The 14,260-nt window shown below is 41.0% G+C and overlaps 1 protein-coding gene across 2 annotated transcripts in view; it reads right to left on the bottom strand.

The window, feature by feature from the left end:
• ATP9A (ATPase phospholipid transporting 9A) overlaps positions 1-14,260 on the bottom strand; it is a 94,767-nt gene that overhangs the window by 18,358 nt on the left and 62,149 nt on the right. For both annotated transcript variants that reach the window (XM_073309381.2, XM_073309379.2), the window contains exons 15-18: positions 12,325-12,486; positions 2,488-2,580; positions 1,482-1,565; positions 504-674 (exon numbers count right to left, since the gene is read on the bottom strand). In XM_073309381.2, the coding sequence (XP_073165482.2) occupies positions 504-674; positions 1,482-1,565; positions 2,488-2,580; positions 12,325-12,486 (510 nt within the window). The remainder of the gene's footprint in view (positions 1-503; positions 675-1,481; positions 1,566-2,487; positions 2,581-12,324; positions 12,487-14,260) is intronic.

Here is a 14,260-nt window from a genome sequence, read left to right as displayed (position 1 = left end):
TTCGTATATTAAAAAATTTTGGGTGATGGTGACACATTTTAAGGTGCTCAGCTAGTACTCAGCACTTACAATGCTTTATATAGTCAAAGCGCTGTACAAAAATATTAGCTAGCTATTAGATGATAACATGATATAATCATTGAATCAGAGCACATGGGGTCATCATTTTCATGTCCTGTTGCACTTCCATTAACCAACAGAGCAGACCAACATTAGATAATAAGGTTGTTTCTGGACTGAATAATATATATAGAGTTTCTTTGTTGCTGGCGTCTTATTCTACAGCCAATAGAAAAAGAATTTTTCACTTATCACTGCTGCTCACCTATTGCAACAGTCACACTCAATGGAGATCACAATTTTATGGGGGTTTATCATCTGACAGACCCATTTACTCCAAATGTTACATTCCAGAGAGTCTCCCCGCAACTGTCTGGCCATTATCATCAACTGCAGTGTCAGTTACACTGAGGTTCCGCATTCCATTTCTAGGTTAGCCAAACCTTAATGCCAGCGTTTCTCAGGGTCTCCAGAGTGGGTCTGACATCTGCCTGCAGCTGATCCTCCACTCCAGTCAGACACAGCAACTCCATCTCCATTTCCAGGCTCTCAATCACAGTGGCTACCTTCAGCGAGCGATCGTGCACACTTAGCTTCGCCTGAACATAGCGTGCCTGAGAATAGCACAAGACAAAAACCCAGTCACTGTAATTCAAACTAGGAGTGTTTGTGTGTCTGTGGAATACAGGATTAAACAACACGACACAACTCAGGCCTCTGAAGGCCATAGGCTAAGTCCACCTCAAGGCTGTCCTCTGTAATGACTGGTTAACGTTAACTCTACAGTGCAAAGACAAATGAGGCTAAACAAATCTTTCCTGGTACGCTTATGCAAATCTGCCAGTTAGATGCAGAGTTATCTGATCTGTGCTCACAAATAATTCGTCAGTATACACAAAATTTGCAAGTGCTATTTTGAAGGTGGATCTTGAAATTTGGCTCATCTAGACCAGATTGTGGTAAATAGACAAATCAATCTGCCGGAGTCACATACACAAGCAACTGGAGCCCCCATTTCCAAAACACCTGAAAGTACACAGGATTCTTTGACTCTCTCTTGTTTTGCAAATGTCAGGATACAAAATTGAAGATTCAAAATGTCAACACAGGTTATTTCAGTAAATTTAAACATGGCTACGCAGCACTGAATGTTGGCAGAAGTAAAATGGCAACAACAGAAGTCTACGGGGCAGGATTCCTGGGCTGCAACTCCTGTGGAATCAATCCCTAGAATGGGAACTTGTGGAGATGGCAGAAGCAATGGCCTAGGGAGTAGTACACACCACTCAGTAGACACCTCCAGCTGATTACAAGAGCAACATGATGGTGATTAGGACATAACGAGTGGGGAGATGAAAGCAGATACTATAAATCAGAACTCTGTGGGCATCACTTACATGATTATAAAAATACAAACTTACTTCAAAGTCTTGATACTGTTCCTCAGTCAGGGACTTCTTCGCTACAACAAGGACCCTCAGGCCTTCCCTAGCCATGTTACCACACTGGAAAGAAGTGTCATATTGTAAATGATCACCCACATCACAACTTAACTGATTCAGAGATTGTAACAGTAGATACGATGCTAACAAAATAATTGTTCCAGTCAAACAACCCAGTTGAATACATAGCATCAGATAAACAGCATGATAAAGTAACCAGGGAAGAGGAGATCTCAAATTCTATTTGTAGGCTGTACAACTGATCTGGAACGATGCTCCTCTCACAGCAGTGTCAAACTGGCATAAGCAACTCCATTGGCTTCAGTTACTCCACTGAGCTCAGTTACTTTGAATATATACCAAAGTAAGAAGGGATCCAAGCCCATTGGTTTCAATAAGTACTGTATCTTTTGTTCACAAACTATTTAAAGAGACACTACAATATTCCTACGTAGTCAAATAGAAAAAGAACCATTTATATCTGCTATTGTGGAGACTGTTCACCATTACCAGCAATACGATGGAATGGGTTTAAGCAGGGAGGTTCAGAAAGACTTAAAATCAAAATGCAATTCTTGGTTTTCCAAAAAGTAAACAGACCCAGCAGTTTAAAATAAAGCCAAGTGCAGAATCAGGCCCAGTTACCCAAGATAAATCTTGTGAGAAAGAGGAATTACCAGACAAAGAACGAGAAACCTGGACAACGTCCATTTTGTTTACCAGAGTTATCCTGGACTAAATGGGTTGAATTCACCACATGGCTTCCTTACATTGACTAATACTGTATCTGTATTTCTGGCTACAGGTTAATCCAACCAAAATGCTAAACCAAACAATCTTTTTCCTGCATACATTTTAACAGCTACCTCAGCCTGCTTCACCAACGTAATGTCAGAAGGGCTTAGTGATGTGTTGCCATGGAACAAGCAGCATCTGCCTGAAGAAGTAAATATTCTACGCCTAAGAAAGTGAGACCACTTTGTACCTCTTCCTCTAGCCAGTCATTGTACTGCACGATGCCAGCCATGACTACATCGGCTCCCTTCATGTAGAAAGTGATTTCTCCCGTTGACTCATCCTGAGAGAGGAAAGAAAATGGTGAAAGATTATGGGTTCAATTATCTACAGCAAGCAGCAAGATACTTCATGCAAGGATTATCAACTTCTTGGTCAATAACAGGTGATACTGGCTCAAACCAAGGGGTGGGATGTATTCACACTATTCTATATGGAAAATAGTCATCCCCCTTCCTAACTCTCATCATTAATGGTCTAGTGTAACCATGACACTGGTGCATTTTGTTTTCATCCTGGAAATCAACGTTGATGTTTACACTTAGGAGGGGAAAATCAAGTAACAAATAAATACAATTTAATTGAGTAAAATCAATCTTAACGGCTCCCTGTATTATAATTATGCTGTATATATAAGTACAATTAAAACTCTGGCCTGCCACCAGGGGTTAGGCAACTGCCTGCCTCACCTGATGTGATTAATTTGTAGATTGCAAGCAAAGCATATTTACACTGTTACAAATTCATAATCCTTTCTGAGCAGGCAAATGTCTAAGGAGGTCACAGTTATTAGTATGGTGGGCTAATGGAAACACTGGCAAACTCTGCAAAGGAGATCAAACAATGTGCAAGGAGAACTTGCACCGTAAACCAAGATAGTATCTGTGGATGGAGAAAAAAAAACGTACAGAACAAAAAGATGAAGGTTTGGAAACATCAGTGAATGAACAAAACCAAAATACTTTCCAAAGAAGACAGGAATAGGGAAAAAAAATGCAATGTTTGCAAAGTACTCTCTCCAGTTTACATTAGATGATGCAAAATTACCTTGTATTCTAACCACTACAAAAGCTAGTTAAATGGAGATATGGCTGACACTATATAAAAATAAAAAACCCTGCCTCAAGGATGCACTAGGAGACCCAGAAGGAATGGGCAACTGGGGCGTGTGTGTGTGTGTGTGTGTGTTGTGTTTTGTTTTTTAATCTTTTCCCCCTCCCCATCTCCCATCTGACAATTCACTAGGGCAGAAAGGACATTTTACTGATGTGGGTTAGTGATGTGGGAAGAAGAGGGACTGGTCTGAGAAATGGGCGAAGGCCTGGCACACTGGTGTTGGAGAGGGTGCTTTCCACACACAGCTGGCAGCATGGAAGAAAAATAATTAAAATGGGCGTGGAAGAAGGAAATGGATTCCTTTGCTGAGGAAACTTCATGGGAGCTGTGGATACTCAATATCTCTGATTATCAAGACACCTTTTCATTCAGGTCCCTACACTGGGAATAAAGTGCCTAGCTTTAGCTGCTTGTGTTTGAATGTTGTTGCTTAAGTCTTTTTGAGACCTTTACCAGGAACATGTGGTGGTTCTTACAGGTGCATTACAAACCATTTCTGATTGATGGTGTTGACTCTGTGTCAATATGCACAGTTCATACATCTCAGAGTTCAAGTTTTACAGGTCACCAAGAAAACCCAGAACATGCTTAGTTTTAAAAAAATTAAGCTTTCTGGCACTGACAAAAGATTTATGTATTAAATTATTTGATTAAGAAAAAGTGTTTAACAACATCTCTGTAGGAAACTGAATAAAGACTCTACTTCCTGTGCTATAGAATTGGCTTAAGATAGTTTATAAATTTTGTCCAATATAAATATTGTATCAACTATCTCCTTGCATTAGTCATTTCCTCTTGCAGAGTTCAACAGGAGGTTAGCACGTTCTCATATTATGGTAAGATCACACTATAAATCTACAGAGAGATATGCCAGTTGTATTGTTTTAGAGCTTCATCTTTTTCCATCGTGGTCTGATTCTGGCCATGGTTCAAAGGCCTCTTTCAGTTCCAGATATGACAACAGTGCTATCTTTGTTGCAAAGCAATCATCATCATTCCACATGTGTGAAAAAAAAAAACAGAGTGGAAAATGTTGTGATCAACAAACAAATATCTTTTTAATGTAACCCTTTTCTTAGCATGAAAATAAGCAAGTAAACAATTCTGTAAAGAGGGTGGCTGCTTTCTTATAACAAGACTTCTTAGAACTGGAAGAATAAACCACCAGACAATGACAGTTGATATATGTAACAAGCAAATATTGCCAAATTGTCTTAAATGAGGCAACATCTGCTACTTGCGAACATACACTGCCACCTTAGTCCTCATCTGCTGAAGAAGCTTAAACGTTATCATAGTAATAATACAAAGAGACCCTTTACAAGAGACAGAGCAGGCAGGACCACAAGGGAAAGCAGGCATCTCTGAGAAGAAGTTCAACCACACATTTTTTTGGCTCTGTGTAGGAATCCTTGGATGAAATTCTATGGCCAGTATTACACAGGAGGTCAGACTAGGTGGCCATACTGGTCCCTTCTGGTGCTAAAATCTGTGTGTCTATAAGGACAAGTAGGACAGGAGGAAATTAGCTGTATATCTTATTCAGATAATTTTCTGAAGTCTTACAGAAGTTTACAGCTTCAAGGAAGAGATTTTAGAATTGTTTTTCCAACTGTGAATTTATTTTATACACTTATCTGCTCAATAAGCTATTTTTTCCCCACACACGACTCTTACCAACAGTTAAAACACTATTTTTAGAATTAATATTGATGAAATAACTGGTTCAGTTGCACCCAGTGTATTTGGTGGCTTGTAGGTAAAAAATAATATTTGGTACCTGCACTGGTATAAATATACAAAATTTTACTTGATAACTAGAAATTGTTAAGCAAAAAAACCTTTTTCATAAAAAGGAATGAAAACTTTGTTAGAAGACAAGAGTTCAGAGCATGCAGAAACACAGTATGTGGTGATACCCATCCAGTTAGCACCTGCTAATTAAAATCTGCTTCAGTTCAAAACAGAAGACAGAGCTCGTTTGGTTGTTCAGCCACACAACATTGAAGGAACAGGTTTTCACAAGCCCATTGGAGAGGGGCCAAAACTTCCACCCTGACACCACAGTAGTATAATATATGTAGACACTCAAGATTTTAGGCCTGATCATGTTTCCAAATGCAGTGAATGAAAGTTTTGCTATTGTCTTCAGAGGGATCATACCTAATATGCACTGTATATTAGAAATATTTTTAATTAGGTAGGGAGAGTTGTGGCTTATAGAAAAGGAGTACTCGTGGCACCTTAGAGACTAACCAATTTATTTGAGCATAAGCATCTGATGAAGTGAACTGTAGCTAACAAAAGCTTATGCTCAAATAAATTGGTTAGTCTCTAAGGTGCCACGAGTACTCCTTTTCTTTTTGCGAATACAGACTAACACGGCTGCTACTCTGAAACTTGTGGCTTATAGTTACCTTAAAAACTAGGATGGAATTGAGAATCCTGGCCTGTGAGGTCCAATGCCACCCTAAGTGATAGATTGTCAGAGAGGAAGGAAAAAAGGAAGCTAACTAAAGCTCTCCCTTTCAGTGAAGATAAAGTTCAGAATGTTTCAGGGACACCCATCTCTCTGCAGGGATGGTAAGTTTAAACCTTGATGAAATTCAAGTTGGTGACTGTTAACCACTTGGTGCTACTGCAATGGAACAAAACTAGTAAAAATTTGGGGAGAGGGAGAGATTTTGTTGAAATTTTTCCACAAGTTTTGTCAAATCTCTAGGTCTCATAGAGACCATTCAGATGGTGCCAACCCACCTGTTTAGTCTACACCATTTTCCACTATAGAAATAATCCAGCTGATGAAAAGGAACACAGCACTCGCTATGTTTCTATGAGCATTTGGTGAACGCATTGTCCCAACTAGGTCTAATATCAGACACTTGTTGGAACAAAGTTATGAACTGTATTCTCGAGGATATCCAGTTGTTTTCTAGATTCCTGTATTTATCATGTATTTCTGATTACCTCACTTGCACTCTGACCACTAGTCCATTCCCCCTAGGACTTATTCTATTGTTCCAAAACATGGAGCAATTCCAAATACAGGGTTTTGTTTTTTTAAAGCTAGCCTGCCAATAAAATTCTCTTGCTTCCCTTCACTCCCACCCCCAAAAAGGTGCCAGGGTCCAGGCCACAGAATGGGAAGCACTGAGTCCTGAACCAATGGCAGATTCAAGGTCTGAAATGCCACAAATGAGATGGGACATGATATTAATATATTGATGGTGCTGTATAAATCTTTTATCAACATTGCCTAGCTCCTCACTCATAGCTTAGTTTATTGACACCGTCATGTGTTCACATTATATCTTAATCTGTATGTCAACACAAATTAGGGAACCAGATGCATGCTAAGCTTCTCCAATCAATCACTTAGCTTTTTGTTGTATACCATCCTCTGCATCATTCAACTTTACATTATCTGTTTAGACTGTAATTCCTTCTTGCCTCTTCATGTCTGCAAAAGCACCTCACTCTTGTGGTGCTATAAAAAACTATAAAGCATGAGACAATGAAATAAACTTCATGTGACTGTATAGCAGAATCTCATATTGAAGATGCCTACAAATACAAGTAAGATTTGTCTTACCATTCTAACCTGTAATAATAGTAGAGTGGTACAAGGCCCTTCCTAGGCCATGTCTTTGCTGCTAAAAAGGTACACTTTTAATGACAAGATAACTAAGTTCACATGAACTATCTTAGGGTAAAAACAGAGTGAAGACAATGCATGTTAGTTTTACCATAATGTAAACTAGATGAGGTCAGCACTATACTACCGCCCGAGGTATGGGTTTGGTTTTTTGTTTTTTCTTTTAACCTCCAGATAGCTCACATGCATTAGTCACCCAGTGGTAAAAAACCAAAAAACAAATACACCTAACATGCATGAGCTATCTGGAGGTAAAACTGAAGTGCCTGGTCTTCACTGTGTTTTTAAACCTCAAGACAGTTCATGTGCTTTAGTAAAAAACACATCTGTTTAGCAGTGCAGACACCTCAGCCACTATTCATTTAAAGAATGGGGAGGTCCACTAAGCAGAACATAGTCGTGAGAGCCAAAATTATTAGAATTCTAGCCCCAAGGTGTAAAACTACTCCCGCTGAAACCTTGGGGAAGTCCTTCAACTCTGTATCAGCTTTCTCATCTGTGAAATGGGGAGGGATAGTTTTCCTTTCAAGGCTATTGAGGATTAACAGTAGGGCCTATCTTGGTTGGTCCTCAGGCACTACCAAAACAAAAATAAATAAATAATAATGCTGCACTTTGATAAGAGAGCTAAGAATGTTTTGGAAAGGTTTAAATATGGGTTCACCAGTTTGTGAGTAGGTAACAAGCATCAAGAGAAATATTACAGTTAACAGCCCTAAGAGGGGAGAGAAACAGAAAAAAATTACAATCATATTTTCACTGTTTCTAGCACTAGCTCCTTCTCAGCTGAATCAGGTTTTTGAAAATCTAGTCTCCACTGTATTAGTGCATAGGACCAAAATAAAGAATTAAGTGTGCAAGTGTATAGGTAGGTGCATGTCTAATTAGCACTGTCATTAAAGACATAAGATAACTGCATACACAAATACACCTTTCAGAGTAACAGCCATGTTAGTCTGTATTCGCAAAAAGAAAAGGAGTACTTGTGGCACCTTAGAGACTAACCAATTTATTTGAGCATGAGCTTTCGTGAGCTACAGCTCACTTCATCGGATGCATACCGTGGAAACTGCAGCAGACTTTATATACACACAGAGAATATGAAACAATACCTCTTCCCACCCCACTGTCCTGCTGGTAATAGCTTATCTAAAGTGATCATCAGGTTGGGCCATTTCCAGCACAAATCCAGGTTTTCTCACCCTCCACCCCCCCACACAAATTCACTCTCCTGCTGGTGATAGCCCATCCAAAGTGACAACTCTTTACACAATGTGCATGATAATCAAGTTGGGCCATTTCCTGCACAAATCCAGGTTCTCTCACCCCCTCACCCCCCTCCCAAAAACCACACACACAAACTCACTCTCCTGCTGGTAATAGCTCATCCAAACTGACCACTCTCCAAGTTTAAATCCAAGTTAAACCAGAACGTCTGTGGGGGGGGGGGGAGGTAGGAAAAAACAAGAGGAAATAGGCTACCTTGCATAATGACTTAGCCACTCCCAGTCTCTATTTAAGCCTAAATTAATAGTATCCAATTTGCAAATGAATTCCAATTCAGCAGTTTATCGCTGGAGTCTGGATTTGAAGTTTTTTTGTTTTAAGATAGCGACCTTCATGTCTGTGATTGCGTGACCAGAGAGACTGAAGTGTTCTCCGACTGGTTTATGAATGTTATAATTCTTGACATCTGATTTGTGTCCATTTATTCTTTTACGTAGAGACTGTCCAGTTTGACCAATGTACATGGCAGAGGGGCATTGCTGGCACATGATGGCATATATCACATTGGTAGATGTGCAGGTGAACGAGCCTCTGATAGCGTGGCTGATGTTATTAGGCCCTGTGATGGTGTCCCCTGAATAGATATGTGGGCACAATTGGCAACGGGCTTTGTTGCAAGGATAAGTTCCTGGGTTAGTGGTTCTGTTGTGTGGTATGTGGTTGTTGGTGAGTATTTGCTTCAGGTTGCGGGGCTGTCTGTAGGCAAGGACTGGCCTGTCTCCCAAGATTTGTGAGAGTGTTGGGTCATCCTTTAGGATAGGTTGTAGATCCTTAATAATGCGTTGGAGGGGTTTTAGTTGGGGGCTGAAGGTGACGGCTAGTGGCGTTCTGTTATTTTCTTTGTTAGGCCTGTCCTGTAGTAGGTAACTTCTGGGAACTCTTCTGGCTCTATCAATCTGTTTCTTTACTTCTGCAGGTGGGTATTGTAGTTGTAAGAAAGCTTGACAGAGATCTTGTAGGTGTTTGTCTCTGTCTGAGGGGTTGGAGCAAATGCGGTTGTATCGCAGAGCTTGGCTGTAGATGATGGATCGTGAAAGCTGGAGGCATGCAGGTAGGAATAGCGGTCAGTAGGTTTCCGGTATAGGGTGGTGTTTATGTGACCATTGTTTATTAGCACTGTAGTGTCCAGGAAGTAGATCTCTTGTGTGGACTGGACCAGGCTGAGGTTGGTGGTGGGATGGAAATTGTTGAAATCATGGTGGAATTCCTCAAGGGCTTCTTTTCCATGGGTCCAGATGATGAAGATGTCATCAATATAGCGCAAGTAGAGTAGGGGCTTTAGGGGACGAGAGCTGAGGAAGCGTTGTTCTAAATCAGCCATAAAAATGTTGGCATACTGTGGGGCCATGCGGGTACCCATAGCAGTGCCGCTGATCTGAAGGTATACATTGTCCCCAAATGTGGAATAGTTATGGGTAAGGACAAAGTCACAAAGTTCAGCCACCAGGTTAGCCGTGACATTATCGGGGATAGTGTTCCTGATGGCTTGTAGTCCATCTTTGTGTGGAATGTTGGTGTAGAGGGCTTCGACATCCATGGTGGCCAGGATGGTGTTATCAGGAAGATCACCGATGGATTGAAGTTTCCTCAGGAAGTCAGTGGTGTCTCGAAGGTAGCTGGGAGTGCTGGTAGCGTAGGGCCTGAGGAGGGAGTCTACATAGCCAGACAATCCTGCTGTCAGGGTGCCAATGCCTGAGATGATGGGGCGCCCAGGATTTCCAGGTTTATGGATCTTGGGTAGTAGATAGAATATCCCAGGTCGGGGTTCCAGGGGTGTGTCTGTGCGGATTTGATCTTGTGCTTTTTCAGGAAGTTTCTTGAGCAAATGCTGTAGTTGCTTTTGGTAACTCTCAGTGGGATCATAGGGTAATGGCTTGTAGAAACTCGTGTTGGAGAGCTGCCGAGCAGCCTCTTGTTCATATTCTGACCTATTCATGATGACAACAGCACCTCCTTTGTCAGCCTTTTTGATTATGATGTCAGAGTTGTTTCTGAGGCTGTGGATGGCATTGCGTTCCGCATGGCTGAGGTTATGGGGCAAGTGATGCTGCTTTTCCACAATTTCAGCCCGTGCACGTCGGCGGAAGCACTCTATGTAGAAGTCCAGTCTGCTGTTTCGACCTTCAGGAGGAGTCCACTTAGAATCCCTCTTTCTGTAGTGTTGGTAGGGAGACCTCTGTGGATTAGTATGTTGTTCAGAGGTACTTTGGAAATATTCCTTGAGTCGGAGACGTTGAAAATAGGATTCTAGGTCACCACAGAACTGTATCATGTTCGTGGGAGTGGAGGGGCAGAAGGAGAGGCCCCGAGATAGAACAGCAGCTTCTGCTGGGCTGAGAGTATAGCTGGATAGGTTAACAATATTGCTAGGTGGGTTGAGGGAACCATTGCTGTGGCCCCTTGTAGCATGTAGTGGTTTAGAAAGTTTAGTGTCCTTTTTCTTTTGTAGAGAAGCAAAGTGTGCGTTGTAAATGGCTTGTCTAGTTTTAGTAAAATCCAGCCACGAGGAAGTTTGTGTGGAAGGTTGGTTTTAGGCTTTATAGCTTTAGGCTTAAATAGAGACTGGGAGTGGCTAAGTCATTATGCAAGGTAGCCTATTTCCTCTTGTTTTTTCCTACCCCCCGCCCCCAGATGTTCTGGTTTAACTTGGATTTAAACTTGGAGAGTGGTCAGTTTGGATGAGCTATTACCAGCAGGAGAGTGAGTTTGTGTGCGTATGGGGGTGGGGGGTGTGTGAGAAAACCTGGATTTGTGCTGGAAATGGCCCACCTTGATTATCATGCACATTGTAGGGAGAATGGTCACTTTGGATGAGCTATTGCCAGCAGGATAGTGAGTTTGTGTGTGTGGTTTTTGGGAGGGGGGTGAGAGAACCTGGATTTGTGCAGGAAATGGCCCAACTTGATTATCATGCACATTGTGTAAAGAGTTGTCACTTTGGATGGGCTATCACCAGCAGGAGAGTGAATTTGTGTGGGGGGGTGGAGGGTGAGAAAACCTGGATTTGTGCTGGAAATGGCCCAACCTGATGATCACTTTAGATAAGCTATTACCAGCAGGACAGTGGGGTGGGAGGAGCTATTATTTCATATTCTCTGTGTGTATATAAAGTCTGCTGCAGTTTCCACGGTATGCATCCGATGAAGTGAGCTGTAGCTTACGAAAGCTCATGCTCAAATAAATTGGTTAGTCTCTAAGGTGCCACAAGTACTCCTTTTCTTTTTACAAATACACCTGATTACCCTAATTCCTCTGGGAAACCCCATGCACCAAGTAGTTCAAGGAAACCTCTGTTCCAGAAAAAATGCTTATCATAATAGCTATCAGGGCACAGAAAAAAGAAAGGAAATCACATAGTAATTTGTTAATTATTGCCCCACTTCTTGCTTTATTTTACATTTTAATATACATTGTATAAATAATATAATCCCAGCATGCTCATTTGACAGTTTACTTCTTAATGAGAAGCAAACCAGAAAGTACCTTCTTAAAATATATGTTTGACTTTCAGTAGCCCCTCTACTATACTGTAGTTATGTTATGAGTCATTAGAAGTCATCATACAGTCTACTATACTGTAGATATGTTATGAGTCAGAACTCCTGATTTAGCTGTAGTTGAGGGGTAAATCTGCATCTATTTATGGTGATTCTTGAATTGGAGTTTGTGCTCTTTTGTTGTTACTTTCAACAGTGGCTACAATTCTTTTCCTACTGTCTATGGGTTAAGGACTGCCACAGGCCTTTGGAGTTTGTGTTGAAAGAAAATACACTTTACTTATCAGTTCCAGGGGGATGGAAGGACAGTACTTCAACGTATAAAAATATTTTAGTTTCTGGTATCTGAGATAATGTAACATTCTCCCATAAAGAACAACATTGCTGATATCAAACAGATTGTACTTGCTTATTCAGTCAGTGTTTTGCAAGAGTTACATGAAGATGAAAAGAAACATGAAAAGCAACTTACCCTAACGATGATTCCCATACGTTTACTTTCATAAGTGAATGGAAAGATCTGGAGGATGGTGAAGTTTAGTATCTGACCACCAGGTGTCCTCAGCTGCATGGAGGATTGATCTCTACCAACCAGTGTTAAGCCTACACTTTCAGTCCACTGTACCAGGGCCACCTAAATACAAGAAAGGTCACAGGTCAGATAGACTGCTGAGCTTTGTGGTTCAGAGGTCATGTAAATGAACACCAGAGGGGAAGGGACAGTGGGTTAACTGAAGAAAAAGTTACTCAGTCATTAACGTCACTGTAAAACGGATCAGTTTTTCTACGTTGGCCATGTAATGTGAACAAATGGCTCTTTAGTGTTATTCCCTGCGGCCATTCCTGCCCATTGACAATATTAATTACTCTGTCCCTGGAAGGACCTACTAATGTCCAATAACACATGACATGCACTACACTGTGTTCTGAGCCAGCCAGATGATGTTAAAATAAAAAAAAATAAAGTTGGCGATGGAACACACAGTACATAACTGCCCCCATTCAAATGGGTTTAAGACAAGCAGAGGATATTAAAGCAATGAAAGTCTAAGTTGCCAATACGCCACTAACCCGAAGTGATGACACAGGATGTGATCCTGCACCACTGAGGTTAGTGGGAGCAGAATTGAGCCCATAATGAAACTGGAAATGAAAAGGAAGTCAATGAAACAGATCCAGGCAGTGAGTTTATGTGGCATTACTGTGCGCTGGGCATTCGGCTACAATGTCAAAGGATGTAACTACTGTTGTAAACAAAGCTGAGCAGAGGAGAGTTCTAAAGATCCGAGGACAAATGAGAGTTTCAGCCTCTTGCAGTGTGATATTCTCTCGAGACAACCGCACCGACTCAGCACAGCTAGTAATAGGTTATTTAAATCTGATCAGGATGAGTTTCAGATGGAAACATTGCACATACTAGGAAATGCCCTTTCCTCCCTCTCCCCAGTGAAAACACCTCCCCCTCCCCCATACAAAATTTTGGGCTAAATCTATATCCAACTCTTAAAACTCAGTCCCACCTCTGACTATAGTTGCCAACCCTGCAGGATAGGCATGGAGTCTTCCAGAATCAGTGTTGATCTCCCAGTGCCTATTAAAAGCAATCCGGGAGATTTTAATAGGATATTTTAAGAAAATGACATTACGTCATGTGGGGGGGCGGGGGGGGGGAAGGTTTGGAATCTCCCGGAATACTTTCAGTCACAGTTGGCAACCCTACTACCTCTGACACAAATATCAGGCCAAGTTCTCTGCTTGTGTAACTCCATTTACTACAAGGCAGTTACACCAGCAGAGAATTGGACTAATTCATTTTAGTGCTTGCAATCTGGCACTTATATTCAGTGCACATCCCAGGTTCTTTCAGCAAGGAAAGATTTAGACTCAACAGTGCATATAAATCTCTTAGAAGAAAGCCTGCTGTATCCTAAGTGCGCTAGTTCCTAAGTAAATAAAAACAAAACATAAGTGTCAGTGGATTTCTCACCTATTTTTATAGACATCCATTAAGAGTGGCATGTCTAAAGAGATGCACATAAAAATCCTTTACCTGTCTTGTCTTATAGCCATTATCTTGTTGAGAAGCTCAGTGGAATGAAGACCAGTTTTGTAGAGACTTATTTACTAATAATCTTTTCTCTTCATTAAAGAAATCACTTCTATAACCATAATTATTGCTGACATTTCATCTCTTTCGTCACAAGTCTATTTAGTGAACGCAAGCAATAGGACAAAGTATTCAGTTTACTACTAAAGGAGTTATGTCTTCCAAGAAAGTTCATGAAAAAATACCTACAACACATGCAATACTTAAGCTATGGAGCTATCCTCTCAACTTGAAGTACCTGCTTTAACCCTCAGTGGAAGGTGTGGGCACACATTAAGAGACACTGCCCTCATTTAAACCT

Source organism: Lepidochelys kempii, chromosome 13, assembly GCF_965140285.1.
Source record: "Lepidochelys kempii isolate rLepKem1 chromosome 13, rLepKem1.hap1, whole genome shotgun sequence".
NCBI classification, from domain to species: Eukaryota; Metazoa; Chordata; order Testudines; family Cheloniidae; genus Lepidochelys; species Lepidochelys kempii.
The sequence above is the reverse complement of the archived record's forward strand: the minus strand, read 5'-3'. Positions and strand labels throughout refer to the sequence as shown.